Here is a 14838-nt window from a genome sequence, read left to right as displayed (position 1 = left end):
GGTCGACCAGGCCGTGGGCCAAGTGCGGGGGCTCAGAGAAAAGGAGCAGGCCGAGCGCAGGAGGCAGGGCCGGCTCGGGGCCAGCCGTGGATGGTTACGTGGAAAGCAGCAGCAAAGGGAAGGCGCTGGGCACCCAGCAGACTGCGAGAGGGGCTCTGGGGCCTTGCACAGGTCATGGTCCCCGTCTGAGCCGGTGGGCCTGGAGCAGGGGCACCGGAAACACCAGGCAGCCAGTCGTTGTGGCTGAGGAGCAATTAAGGGGATTATAATTCTCATTGTCATTGTCCTAGTTATGATTGCCATGGAGAAAGATTACTGAGAACGTGGAGATTATATGAAAGTGTCTTCCTTCATTTCAGCCAGCCAGAGTGGGTAGATAGGGAATGGAGCTCCCCTCCCCTCCCTTCTCCCTCCCTCCTTTCTTTCTTCCCCTCTTCTCCCTTCTCCTCTTCCCTCCCTTCCCTCTCTCTTGCCCTCCTTTTCCCCTCCCCTCCATTCTCCCCTCCTCTATCTCTCTCCCCCTCCCCACACGCATCAGTCACCCAGAATCGTCTCTCTAGGGTCCTCCATGCCGCACCCCCATCCTGGCCCTCCTGCCACAGAGCCCCTGTGAGTGCTCTTCCTGCTTCCCCCTCCCCCTTGCAGGGCCACGTCCCTCTTTTTGCCAGAAATCCGCGGCGGTTCCCTGCATCTCTCCCATCGATGACCGTTCGAGGGCTTGCTTCCTCGTTGTCTTGCTGGCGGTGGCCTGTGTGTAGTAAAGACTTAGCAAATATTTGTTGACTGGGATAGAACCCGATGAGATGAACTCCCAGTTGAAGGAAATCCATTTGCTCCGCTCAGTTGGCGTGAGTGGCGTCTGGGAGGAGCGGAGTGGCGCCGACCGGGAGCGGACAGTGGCGGGTTTGTCTCCGATTAAAGTGTGACCTCGGCCAGCCGTCGGCCGTCATTTCAGGGGGTCTCGGTTTCCTCACCTGTTCAGAAACACAACAGAGGGGCTGCAGAGGCGCTCTTGTTCCCAGATCCCAGCTGTCCTCGGCCGTTCAGTAGCTTGGGAGGACCCGCAGTGACGTGGGCCCTTTGCTGGCTCGGACAGCGATGGCTGCTCCATCTCAGGGCGCCCAGGGAGCCTCCTCTGAACGCTTCCCCAACGGCGAGCTCCCGCTCTGGGCACGTTTGAGAATCACAGAACTACATTCCTTTAGTTTATAGGACTTAGGCTTTTCCCCCATTCCAATTATGCTTATTTAGGGAGCTCGAGCGCTTGTAATGGCTTGAGATTGACAAGAAAACTGGGCCCGTAAGAATCCTGGGTGCTTTGTGCAGTGTGAAGGCACTTCCCACCGCAGTCACCTTCGTTTTACAAACCTTGCTGCAGCTTTTCAACTTTTAACCCTTGCCACCGGGCGCCCGCGTGGTTAAAAGCAGCGCCAGGCCTTCCGGGACCCCTTCCCCCACTCTCCGGCTTTTACCGGGTCTGGGACAGACTCACGGATGACAAACGCTTCAGCTCCTGAAACAAATTAATGACTTTCTCCTGGATCCAAATGCCATTTAGTTAAACAGATAAATTCTTTTCAGAAGTGAGTCTCCCATGGGGAGGAAGGTAATTGTTTTTGCCAAACCGAAATCTCACTTTATCCGGCTATTAGGTTTCTAAGCTACCTCGCTCGCATTTGTTTCAGGCCTTTGTGTGTGTTGAAGGATCCTGCCTTGTGTTGGAGGGCTCTTAAAACATTCCCCTTGAAAATCCAGGGAGCCAAAAGTGCAATCCCATCGGCTGAATGGATTTTCCACGTTTGGGGTTCGGCCGAAAGGACCGGATGTTCGCTGGGCTCCCCGCCTATGAGGAGTCGGATGCGAGGGGCAGAGGCTGTCCCGGGACAAAGCGTGCTCGGCGCACTGAGGAGGGTGGGGGAGCGATGTCCGGGAGAGTCCCCCAGAGCTTTTTGTTTGTTTGTTTGTAACAGGGAAGCGAGTTGATGAGGGCTTTACCAAAGGAAAATCAATCTGGCATCAAGAATACAGACTTGTGAGGGCAAGAACAGCTCCAAGACTTTTGCTTTTGCCTTTTAGGTTCAATGAGGATGACAGCAATGGTAATAGAAAGGAAGCTGAGGGACTTGACAGGGGGAGAATCCAAAGATTAATTGAATTGGGATGGGAGGGCTTAGAAGTAAATAATTAAATGTGAGCTCAGGAAGTTTTGAGCCTGAATGACTGGGAGGGAGATATTGAGAAGGTCTGAGTGATTTGCCTAAAGTCACACTTGAGAAGCAGGTGGCCCAGCTGGGAAACAACTGGCCGGCGTCAAACACTGTGAACTTGGTCTCTTCCAACTCAGTGAGTATGTGGTAGATCCTCCCAGAGCTGAGGCTCTTGGATACCAACATAGAATAAAGATGCATATATAAAGAGAAGACAGAGAGAGAAGGAAGAAAGGGAGGGAGGGAGGGAGAAAGGAAAGGGAAGGAAGGAAGGAAGGAAGGAAGGAAGGAAGGAAGGAAGGAAGGAAGGAAGGAAGGAAGGAAGGAAGGAAGGAAGGAAGGAAGGAAGGAAGGAAGGAAGGAAGGAAGGAAGGAAGGAAAAAGAAAGACAGAGAAAGGAAGGAAGGAGAAAAAGAAAGAGAAAGAGAGAGAAAGGAAGGAAGAAAAGAAAGAAAGAAAGAGGAGGAGGGAGGAAGGGAGAAGAAGGAAAGAGAGAGGAAAAGAGAAAGAAGGGAGCAGGAAAGAAAAAGAAACAGCTCTCTGGAAGGAAAGAGAGGAAGAGCTAGAAAGGACGAGAGAGAGAGATGGGGAAAGAAGAGAAGGAGACAGAGAGGAAAAGAGGAAGAGGGGAGAAGGAGAGAGACAGAGAGATGGGGAGAGAAGAGAGACAGGAAGAGAGGAGAAGGAATGGCAGAGAGGAAGAGAGATGGAGAGAGAGGAATAACTGTTACACTGCTGTTGACTTTCTTTATAGGCTTTGTCTGTTTTATTTAATGCTTGTAAAAACCTGATTATGAGGTGTCCGTCAGTTTCACCGGCTGGCCCAATGGGACCAGGACCCCAAAAAGCTTCATGCTTCCCCCCTAGAGGCATCTCGTTTGGATCCCAGGAGATCTCTCCTCTCTGGTATTGAGATTATTGACTTCAGACTTGTATCTAAAAGGATTTGATGATCCCGACAACATGTCCTTTCTGTGTTCCCCTCCGCCTCCAAGATGGACTTTGTGCTAACAAATCAGCAATCTGCCTCAGAGGAAGGGGCAGATTTCCACGAACCACGGTTGAGGATCACAGAGCACGGTGTCAAAGTCAATACCCGGCTTTTAAGATGAATATATTTTCGGCCCTATCGACCTTGACCGTGTAGAAAGATTATGTGTTCAGCCGGCGCAGGCTCTGCCGTGATCTGTGTGGGCCCGCTGGAAAGAACCCCCCATTCCGGGCCAGGCTAGAATTAGCTGCCGCCTTGGAGTCAGAGCCGAGGTGAATAGATCGGCGGAGGCTGTTTTGTCAGCTCATAAAAAGGTGAGAGAATGAAATTTTGATAATAAATAGTTGGGCTGAGCAAACAGTCGCTGCGGTTATTATGGACTTTTGAAAAGAAGTGAATTTCTACTAATGCTGAATGTCAGCCGCTGATGGAGTAGTCGAGCTCTGAAAATGAAAAGAACGCGGCGTTGGGAAGACTCTTTGGAATACTGTTGACATTTGCTCTGAAGAAGTACATACAATTTAATTCATTACTGCACTTTTAAGATAACATTTATAGTTGTGGTATTAACCTCTGTGTGTTTTATTTCGATATTGAGGGTAATTTTATGGAAGGATTAGGTTTTTTTTTTTGCTTTTTTATTTGGTGAAAGGGGAAGGGGGGAGGATTAGGAAATCTTCATGGAGAAAATGTTCTGATATGACCAGCGACGGCATTAAAATACTTTTTTTTTTTTTTTTTAAAGAAGTGCTGTTGTCTAATTAGCTCTGTCGTAAACCACAGATGTGGAGCTGAAAGGTATCTTAGAGTCTGTCGAGCCTGCCCCCTTCTTCTTACAAATGGGGAAACTGAGGCTGAGAGCGATTAGATGACTTGTGTTATTATATAATATCATCTTGTTCTTGGCTCTTTCTATGAGGTAGAACTAGGAGGATCCTGCAATAAAGCCGCTGTTCTACAATCTTCCACATTTGATGTTCTATTAAGAGATGGATTAAGGGACTACTTTATTATTTTTTGCAATTGAAGTGTGAGGATGGATCATCGGAGTGTTGTTAGTCTAATTGTTTGGTGGGTCGTGCGATTGCGTTGGTTCGGGGATCTCCCAATGAAGAAACTCCTTCCATCAGTGCAGGTGCGCCCTTTTCTACACCCCATGGTCCCTGGGCCATCTATTTGTTGATTGATTTAAAAAAAAATCACCCTCCCTTTGGTGTGGATGTAAAAAGTCTAAGATCTGGACCAGAAGGCCTGAGTTCGAGCCTAGACTTTGCTACTCAATAGGTGGGCCAGGACTCCTGGACAGCGTCCCAAAGGCTCAGGTTCCTGGTCCAGAAAATGGGGATGTTATGGGCCACGGTATCATGGCTGGGTGTATTGCTTAGATGTTGCGAGGGAGGCGCCGTGGAGCGTGGACAGAATCCTGGGTTTGGACTCTGGTGCCCTGAGTTCGGATCCTGGCTCTCCCTGGGGCAAGTCGCTTCTCCCTGCTTCTCAATTTCTTCCTGTGTACAAGGGGGAGCTGGACCAGATGCTGCTAAGATCCCTGCTAGGGTCTCGGCCCTTGATTTCCTCATCTGAAAAATGGGGGAAGGAGACAGTGGGAACCTCTGAGGCTCCTCCCCTCCGTGTCCATGGTCCCTAAATGCATAAAGCGCCGCCTGCTCCCCCCATCCCTCAGGACAGGTATTGCAGCGATGCTGACAGTGGTTTGCAGGATTGGCGTAGGAAGGTGTGGACAGACTCGAAAACAATGTTCCAAAGCGCTTTGCCAGTCCCGCTGACTCCCTTCCACGGGTGCTTCTAGAAGGGAGACCGTAAGTCTCTGTAGACCCTGCCGTCACCTACGTTAAGGACCTCCGCCGGAGGACAGGGCAGAGCGAAGACTTCATTTTGGCTGGACGTTCAGGTTTGTCTGGCCAGGACCACGTGGGCTCAGAGCGCGCCTCCAGGACGCTTCTCAGGCGCTTGGTGACGGGAAACTGGGCAGAAGACGGGAAAGTGATATTGCAGATTACTGGAACTGCGGGCCGGTGGTTGCATCCAACTCGAGATGTGGCTCCCAGGCTGAGGTAAACCTTGGGAGGGGGCTTGTGTCAGACAGAGCGCTGGGGGTCTTGTTCTTTATGGGCAGTAGTCCGGGGAGAATTTTTAGTTTGCCAATGCATCCATGCCCACAGGTCACCTGTGCTCTGGGTGCAGAACGGCAGGGTTGAAGGGAATCGCCTGCTGGCAAACATTTTACAGATAAGGAAACCGAGACCCAGACGGATTAAGCCTTGGCCAAGCTGGCAGCCTCCCTGGGGGCAGAATTGGGCCGAGAATGGCGGTCTTCTGGCTCCCTGATCCAGTTCCCGGTCCCCTCGTGGCTATTTTCAAAATGGCAAGCACATTGTGGCTCCTTTCTGCTGTCGGTGTCGCCCTTTGCTCTCCTGCGTTTTTTCTGTCTAAGTTTTTGATAGAAGAGGGAGCCTTCCATTCTTTTACACAAATGTTTGTGCTCTGTCCGACCCTCGAAGGTGGGGAGGGTACATCAGAGGACCGTGACTGGCTCGCTGGCGAGATGCTGGTTTGCTGACCTGGGGGTCCCGCCCTTTCCTTCTTGCTCTGAGACTCGGCTGGGGAAGGCGGAGAGGGTGAGGGACACCGGAGATGGGCAGTGTAGCTGCTCTGAAAACCAATTGCACCAACGAAAAGGAGAAGTATTTTCGTAGATGACTTCTATTCCCATTTTCACTAAAAGATCATCAGCGAGGGGGACAACTTAATCCCCCCCCCACCCCGTCCCTTGCTCGGGCCCAGTTCCTTTCTACTCCCCAGCCTCGGCCTGTAAGGGGAAGGAGCCCGCGTTAGCCACTGCTTTGCCAATGCCCTTCCTGACGGTGGCGCTCAGCATGGAGCCCTGACCGGCAGGGGCAGCGGGGGGTCCGGCCCCTCCACGGGGCCTTTCCTCATGGCCCCCGGTCATCCACATCTCTGGTTCAGCTCCCCACTGTCCGAGGCACTTTCCTGGTTGGCTCGAGAGATGCTTCCGCTCCCGGCCTCGCTTTCACCACCTTGGCGCCCGCTGCCAGGCTCTCCTGTCTCTGCTTGATGGCTCATCCCCCGGGGGCAAGGCCTGTGCCCTCTCTGTTCTGCTCCCTCATCCCGTAGCACCTCGCTCCCTGCCAGGAACCTCGTGGGTGCCCAGTAAATTTTAATTGAGTGATTTATTGGATGAAATCATTAGCAGTGCTGCAGTTGACGGACTTGTCTCGGCAGCAGCTTCCATTCCCCAAAGCGCTGTCACAGGGTGGTGCCCTTCAGCTTGACAAAGGTGGATTCCGGCCGGACACGCCATGGCGGCAGTCGCGGGGGCTCCTGACACGTGGCGGACGCGGGCTGGGAGCTGGGCCCCCCCACCCGCCGCTGCCTCCTCGTCATCGTCAGTCCATCCCGAGGGCAGCACAGGGGCCGGATTCCCTGGACAGGCCGGCCAGCGGTGTCCAGCGGGAGGACCGGGCTCTGGGCTGAGCCTTTACAAATGTGCTCTCCTTGGAGCCCCATGATAACCCCGGGGAGGAGGGCCCCCCTTCTGACAGGTGGAGAAACTGAGGGAGCTGGAGCCTGCCCAGGACCCTCCGGCCCACACGTGTCCGGCCTTCCCGACCGCAGGCCCAGAGTCTGGGCAGGGCTGGGCACAGGCCATGAAAGGCTGTCGGGCACGGCCATCAGTCTCTGAGGCTGCCCGGGCACCCCCCATCCCGGCACCTCCCCTGTGAGGGCCTGGGCCAGCCGCCGCCTCTCTGCTCCTGCCCCTCGTCTCATGGACACACATCTCCGGCGCGCGGCCCTTGCAGATCCAGGAATGATACCAGGGGGACGAGGGAGCCTTTGTTCTCCCCCCGCTCTGACACACTCCGGGCCTTTGGGCTCTTTAAACTTTACTTGGCGAGGACGCGCAGCTCCTTCCCGAGGCCCGAGTCGCGCCAATGCTGTGGGGAGCAGGGGGTGGAAGGGGGGCCTTCAGGAGAACGAACCCGGGCTTGGAGCAGCGGGGATCGTCGGGCAGACGGACAGCCGGGCGCCGGGCGGGCTGCTGGGGGCCGGAGCTGAGGGCGCGAATCGGTCACTCCACAAGCATTTATTAAGCGCTGACTGTGCACTGTTACACGCACCCAGCAGAGGCTACACAGCAAGAGTAAAGTGGCCCCTGAGCCAGGGAGCACTCCCGCCATCCTTCGTGCCGGCTCAGACCCCGCAGACCTTCCCTGCACGGGCGCCAGCCGGGGGGCTGATGAACCAGGCCATTTCAGAGGACGGGGGAGCACTTTTCCCAGGGTTCTCTCCGTGACCCAGAATGAGGGTGTTTCACTGTGGTTTGGGCTTGTCTCATTCACTTTAACTGGGCGGGGTCTCTCTTTTGCCTGTCCTTCCCCACCCTTCTCTGTTTGTATGTCTCAGTCTATCTCTGTTTCTCTCCCCCCTCCCCCCCTCTGTCTCTCTCTATCTCCCTCTCCTCTCTCTCTTTGTCTCTGTCTCTCTTTCTTTTTCTCTCTCCCTCCCTCTCTTCATTCTGTTTCTCTGTCTCTCTCTGTCTCTTTCTCTCCTTCTGTCCCCTTCTCTGTCTCTCTCTGTTTGGGAGTGTCTGCCCCCCCCCCCCTTGGTACCTGCCCAGGTACTAGAGAGGACCTGGGAACAGTGACCCACGTCTAAGTCAGGTGAGGGTCTTTGCTGAGTGGGAGTCCCAGCGCAGCCTCGGTCTGATCACCGCCTAAGGTGTAAGCGTGGCTGTGGCGAAGGGCCCCCCACCCCGCAGCTCTGACTGCCGCCTCGGATTGAATCCAGGCTTTGGGGGGGCCGCCTTGCCCTTGGGGGCTCCGGCCTGCCGCCCCTGGACTTGGCTCCCGAGGCCTCGTGTCACTGAGCGCTTTTCCTCTTCTCTCCCTTCTCCCCAGGGCCGACGAAATTGAAATGATCATGACCGACCTTGAAAGAGCAAACCAGGTAAGATTTGGAATGGGCTCGGGAAGGAGATGGGGGGGGGGCGTCATTCTGGCTCCCAGGAGGGAGTCTTACCCTCAAAGGGTCGCCTTCTTCCTGTCAGACGGTCTTTCTTTCTTGGAATCCAGAGCGAGATTTAAAGCCCACAGGCTGGTGGGGGCCACAGTGGCTCCCGTGCGGGATTCATTGTTGCCTCCTGCAGTGAGGGGCAAGTCCGGCCCTTGGAGTCCTGGCTGAGTTACCTGGAGGACGGAGCTAGGCCCCAGCCCCCGCCCAGCTCTGAAAGGCCAGAGGAAGTAGCGGCCACCAGGTGGCGGGCCCAACCTCTGTCCATTCCTGGGGCCTGTCCTTGGAGCCAAATGGCCCCGAACCGGCCCTTGGCCGTCGGCGCCGAGGGCATCAAGTCAGTGAGCCGGATTTAAGCTACAGGTTCTAAGAACCAGTATCAGGGAGGAGCTGTGTGGCCCTGGGCCTCCAGAGAGAGCCCCGTGTGTGTCTGTGTGTACGTGGGTGTGTTAACATACATATAATAAAACATTCATAATATAGTTAACAAGAGATTTTTTGAAAAATAAGCTCGTGGACCCCAGACTTTATATCCTCTTGCTGATGGGGGATCGAGTCGGAGCTAGGAAGGACCCAAACCCTACTCGGTTAAGAGTGTTGAAGAGCCCGGGCCGGTGGTCCTCGGCCTCTGCTTAGACGCCTGCTCCGTGGGGATGCACTCCACCTCCCTCCAGGTCCGGCTGCCGGGGGTTTCTCCCCTCGAGGGCCAGGCGACGGCCGGCCAGCCTCAGCCGAGTACCGAGATCCTCACAAGCTTCCCTTGAAGGCTTCCACCCAGGCTTGGCTTTCCCTCTGCCACGAAGGCAGTTATTTAAGAATGAAAATTGGCCCAACTCTTTGTTTTGCTCTTTTTGCGGTAAGAGGAGCCCAGGGCTGTGATGAGCGTGTTTGCCCATGAAAGCTCCGTTCAGGTGTCCCATGGGCTGCGGCACCTCTCCGCCCAGTTTTACAGCTGGGTGGCCTCCATCACAGAGAGGGTGGAGGCTCTGCCCAGACTTGCATCAACCTGGCGCTGCCCGAATCCGTCCCTGAGCTCCCAGATCACCGCTCCGTGTGCCCCTCAGTGGGCCCTCGCTTGCCACGGGCAGAGGGAGTAAGGAAGCCAGTGACTTAGGCTAACAGAACCTCCCCCCGCGACCACTCGGCGCACAGTGTGACCTTAAAGACACCGAGGGCCAGGGAAATAAGAGAGTAAATAGAATTCACGTGAATAAGAAATCAAATGGAATCCACGTATTAGGAGACTCATTATTTGCTTGATTTTTGTTTGTTGAGAAATGGAAGGGGAAACTGACCAGGAGGACCTCGGGGGTAAGACTTTGGCTAGGTAGAAGCCCGTAACTGGCACCGAAAAGAGTGCTTAATAATTGCTCATTCACCATTTATTTCCCACCAGTAATGGTTTTCAAGGCTTTCGCTATGTGATAGGAGAAAAATCTTTTTATGTTTCCCTTTCTTTCAAGAATAACAATATGTACTTTAATACAGCGATCTAGATCTTCTAGATAGAAATCCTCGGGACATGGGCTGAGTGCTCTGAAATTGTGTTTGTCCTGGTTTCCACAATTGATCCACTAGGAATCCATCAGGAGGCGCCTACTGTGTGCCAAGCCTGGGGCAAAGTACTGGGGACGCCATCGGGAGAACTAATGACCCCGTTTTCAGGAAGCTCGTCTTCCCTCCCGTGAGGGCGGCCGTTTAATTTCTGGCCTCTCTCCATTCCTTTGGTGCTTGGTGCTTTTAAAGGGCCAGAGGCTGGGCCCTCGGCACTCCGCGGCTCCCTTGGGGCAGGGTCTCTTAACCTGGGCTCTGTGGACTTGTGTTTTTGGCATTCCGATCACTCTGGCAGCACGCTGGCTTTCCTTTGTGATGTCTGTGTTTGATGCATTTAACCCTGATTCTGAGAAGGGACCCACAGACGTCACCGGATTGCACGGGGCCCATGACATAATGGAGAAAGTGCCCTGAATAGAGCGGGGGCAGGAGCCGGGGTCGTTTTGTCATTGTAGCCACAGCCGCAGCTCCTGACACGCACGCCGGGATCAGTATTTGCTGAATTAATTTAAATGTTTGAAAAAGAAGCCTTTTAGCTTGGTGGGCGAGAGTTCTAGCAGTCGAATTATAGGGTCAAGTGACATATGGGATTTTGTAATGCCGGATCAGCTTTGCAGCCTGTTTTGATGACTCCTCGGAATAAGCTGGCATGGGATTGACCATTTTGTGTACAGCGGGGCCACCGCCCCGGGCACCGTGCCACGCTTTGCCCCCAAGCGTGTTCCGGAAGGTAACCGAGTCATGTGAAGTCACTGCGGCCTTCCCAGAGGACGGCCCCACCGACAGGGAGTTTACAAGTAATGTCAGGGAGCACACTGGCTGATCTGAAATGACATTGCTCATCATGTGAAGACTTGAGGAAGGAATTTATAAGGCCTGCAAAAGTCCTGACTAGTCTAAAGGACGATTGAGGGGGAGAAGACCCAGGGGACCGTAGAGACATGACAGAAGCGCATCTGGGATGCCATTTGAAGGGTCCGTTGCCATGGCACCGAAGCTTTGGGCCACTCTCTCGTTTCCGAGACCGATGTGGCACAAGCCGCTCTTTGTGCCGAGGCCCCAGAGAGCATGGTGGCTGTGACTGAGGGGGCCCCAGCGAGAGAGAGCAGGAAGCGAGCCCATGCAGGCGTCTGTCCGCGTGCTCGCACCAAGCTCTCCATCAGAGATTCCCCAGGAGGAACAATTTACTGGTTCCTTGGCATATCGCGTTATTTTTGCACGAGACACGCCGTCAGGACGTCCTTCCGAGAGCCGTAGCTGCGTTTTACCACCGATGGAACAACAGAGGGCTTGTCAGCAGTCAATTAAGTGCGCGTCTCACTTACACCTGTTTGGAAAAGCAGAGTTCTTGCTTTAATACCCTCTCTTTTAATTGGGAGCAATAAAGATTCCGAACTTTCAAGTCAGTGAGATAAAGAAAAGACAACTTTGCACTTTAAAAATCACATCAAGTCCTGCCTTGGGACTCGAGAAGCTCATTAATCTCAGAAGCTGCTCTTGGCCTCTGCCCAGGGCTCTGAGCCCCGATCCCTACCTTGTGGGGGCCCCAGCCCTCCCCTGAAAACTCTCCGAGTGGTGTCCCCGGCCAAGGAGGCCCCGAGAGAGCACAGCGAGGGCCCGGGAGAAGGAAGGCCTCCGAGCTCGTCAGGTTGTTAGCCTCCTGGACATCAGGATTCCCTCAAAGGATGAGTGTGGAGACCTTACTTCAGAGGAAGCAAAGCTGGCCCAGGGGGCGCAGACTGGCCCCTCATCTTTATCCCCACCTTACCGATGGCCTAGGCCCATCTAGCTGCTAGTGTCTGGGGAGGGATTTGAACTCGCATCCTCTTGACTCCATGCCCAGCATTCTGGGCTCAGCACCCCCCGGCTCCCCCCTTCTCGGCCATTGACACTGAGGCCTCAGAGCCCAGAAGACTTGGACTCCCTTTCTCCCTCTGAGACTCCCAGGCCCAGTCACTTCCCACAGGGACCCAGGGCAGGTGCCCGCCTAGGTCGGTGGAGGGAGCTTCCAGACCGGGAGTGCCCTTCTCCACGCACAGGAACTTGACAAGGCCCTGTGGCTGAAGTCTGTTCGAGCATCTTACTTTCAGAGAGATGAATGAATGGAAAAGTTCTGATCCCAAAGCAGGCCTTTATTGGGAAGAGAAGAGAATGAGAGAGAGAGGGAGATGGAGAGGGAGAGTGTGTACATGCGCACACACGAGCCAGGCACTGGGCTAAGCACTTCAGTTATTATTTCATTTGATTATTATCCCCATTTTACAGATGAGGAAGTTGAGGTGAAGTGACTTCCAGGATCACACGGCTGGAATGTGTCTGAGGCCCATTTTATTACCTAGTGGGTGACAAAGCAGAAATGGAAAGTCCTTTACCCTCAAGGCACTTAGTCCAATGGAGGAGCCTCCACATATGGAGTAGTGGTGGCCAGGGCAGCGGAAAGTTAGAGATTTAAAGAGGGGGAAGGGGATGGAGACAGCCATAGGGACACGTAACTGTGGGAAGCCCGCTCCTCTCTTCGGTCTGGCTTGCACAGCTCGTGGACCTCTCCCTTCCCGAGAAGTGACTTCAGAGTTGGCATTTTAAGGACAGCTAGGTGGTGCAGTGGATAGAGCCCCAGCCCTGAAGTCAGGAGGACCCGAGTTCAAATCTTATCTCAGACACTTAACACTCCTGGCTGTGTGACCCTGGGCAAGTCACTTAACCCCAGCCAAGGGGGAAAAAAAGAAAAAGAGTTGACATTTTGGTTGAGAAGGAGGAATAAAGTCCACCCACCTTGACAGATCACCCCTCTGTCATTTAATGAGTCTTTGAGGCGCTTCCCCCGAACCACTTCGGGGTCCTTAGCTGCCCGTCCTGATTCTTCCTCAAAGAAATCATGGACTGCCTCAGCAAGAAACACCGTGAGGGACCTTCCCTCCCCTCGGGAACCAGCTCTCCTTAGAGCAGAAGCTCCATGAACCTCACTGCCTCATGTTGTGACCACTGTATTTCAAGATTTACCTGGAGATAGCAGAGAGAATATCAGACCTTCACTAAAAGCCAAAAGGAGCCAGGAAGTCGCTGTGAAACAAAGCACAGTGGCCAGAACCTTGTATAGCGAATAGAAATTTAGGAAAATCTGTGGGCCCACACAAGGGAGTGTTCTAGACTAAGGAGATCAAAGGGCCGAGTACTGAAAAGCCTTAGCCAAGAGACTAGAGCACGGCACGCGGACTCGGAAAGAGCCAGATTCAAACTGCTTCCAACAGGGGACCCCCGACAAGGCACGTGAGAGCAAGGGGGTCGACCCAGGCCCTGCTCTGAAGGATCACTTGACCTTTTCTAATATTAAACCCCATTTCTACAAAAAGATTCATTGCTTATTTATTTGTGCTGGTGAAAAAAAGATGAAAGCTGGAAGATGAATGGATGTCCATCAATTGGAGAATGGTTGGGTAAACTATGGTATATGAATGTTATGGAATATTATTGTTCTATAAGAAATGACCAGCAGGAGAAATACAGAGAGGCTTGGAGAGACTTGCATCAACTGATGCTGAGTGAAACGAGCAGAACCAGAAGATCACTATACACTTCAACAATGATACTGTACGAGGATGTATGCTGATGGAAGTGGATTTCTTCAACATAGAGAAGAGCTAATCCAATTCCAATTGATTAATGATGGACAGAACCAGCTACATCCAGAAAAGGAACACTGGGAAATGAATGTAAACTGTTATTTTTACCTTCTGAATCCAATTCTTCCTGTGCAACAAAAAATTCGGTTCTACACACATATATTGTATCTAAATTATACTGTAATATATTTAACATATATAAGACTGCTTGCCATCTGGGGGAGGGGGTTGGGGGAGGAAGGGAAAAAATCTGAATAGAAGTAAGTGCAAGGGATAATGTTGTAAAAAATTACCCATGCATATGTACTGTCAAAAAATGTTATAATTATAAAATAAAATAAAAAATTTAAAAAAAAAGAAAAGAAAAGAAAAAAAAGATTATCTATCCGATAATTAAGAAATGGCTGAAAAAAATCAGGGCATCTTCATATATTGTCATGTTGTTGTGCCATTGAAGTAACAGATGCATCAGGGTTAAGCACATGGAAAGAGATAAAATCATGCAAATGGTAGAACTGAAGAGAACGAAGAGCACAGATGCTATAATGGCAGTATAAATACAACAGCAACAAGGCAGCACCTTGAGCAGGACAGAGAACTACCAGAAAGGAACATAAAATTGATGCATTATGAGTGGTAATAGTGACCCATTAAAGTCGACTTTTATAGCAAATGGTTCTAATTACATGGTTAGACTGAGGATGGGTTATTTCTTTTCCTTTATTTTTTCTTGAGTTTGTTAACTTTATAATAAAAAATATTAATTTTTAAATAAAGAAAAATCATTTCAAGGAACTTCTTCATAAAATGGGAAAAGAAGCTAGTAATTTACATTTACAGTGTCTGTCTGACCAGGCCCATGCTCCTTCTTTTCCAAGGTTCCAGTAGTTGAATTGGTATTTAATCCCACGTGGGCTTCTCGTTCTAGACAAATATAACGTTATTGTTGAATTGTTGACACCAGAGAGTTATGGGAGTTTTGAAGGAAGTTGCACTGAAATAACTGAATCCAATCAAATGTGATAAAAAAAAAAAAAAAAAAAAAGTGGCTGCCAAAGAAGAGCCTACTACTGGATCCTGTCCATGAACACAAAGGAAAAAACGAGAGAAAAGAACAATCCAACCTGGAGTAAATAGACTCAAAACTGAATGCACTATTGGCTTTTTTTTTAACTTTTTATTTTTCAAAACATAGATAATTCTGTACAATAAGCCCTTGTGAAACCTTATGTTCCCGTTTCCCCCCTTCTCCCATCCCCCTCTCCTAGATGGCAAGTAGTCTATGTTAAACATGGTAGAAATATATATATTAAATCCAACATGTGCATACATATTTATACAATGATATTGCTGTACAAGAAAAATCAGATCAAACCAGAAAAGAGAAACGATGAAGAAAATAAAATGCAAGCAACAA

The 14838-nt window shown here is 51.7% G+C and overlaps 1 protein-coding gene across 7 annotated transcripts in view; it reads left to right on the top strand.

Annotated features, from left to right (window-relative positions):
• Positions 1-14838, top strand: part of CUX1 (cut like homeobox 1) — a 379575-nt gene that overhangs the window by 245865 nt on the left and 118872 nt on the right. For all 7 annotated transcript variants that reach the window (XM_074264161.1, XM_074264162.1, XM_074264156.1 and 4 more), the window contains exon 9: positions 8136-8184. In XM_074264161.1, the coding sequence (XP_074120262.1) occupies positions 8136-8184 (49 nt within the window). The remainder of the gene's footprint in view (positions 1-8135; positions 8185-14838) is intronic.

The sequence above is a fragment of the Sminthopsis crassicaudata genome, chromosome 4 (genome assembly GCF_048593235.1).
Source record: "Sminthopsis crassicaudata isolate SCR6 chromosome 4, ASM4859323v1, whole genome shotgun sequence".
In the NCBI taxonomy this organism is placed as follows: domain Eukaryota; kingdom Metazoa; phylum Chordata; class Mammalia; order Dasyuromorphia; family Dasyuridae; genus Sminthopsis; species Sminthopsis crassicaudata.
The sequence above is the reverse complement of the archived record's forward strand: the minus strand, read 5'-3'. Positions and strand labels throughout refer to the sequence as shown.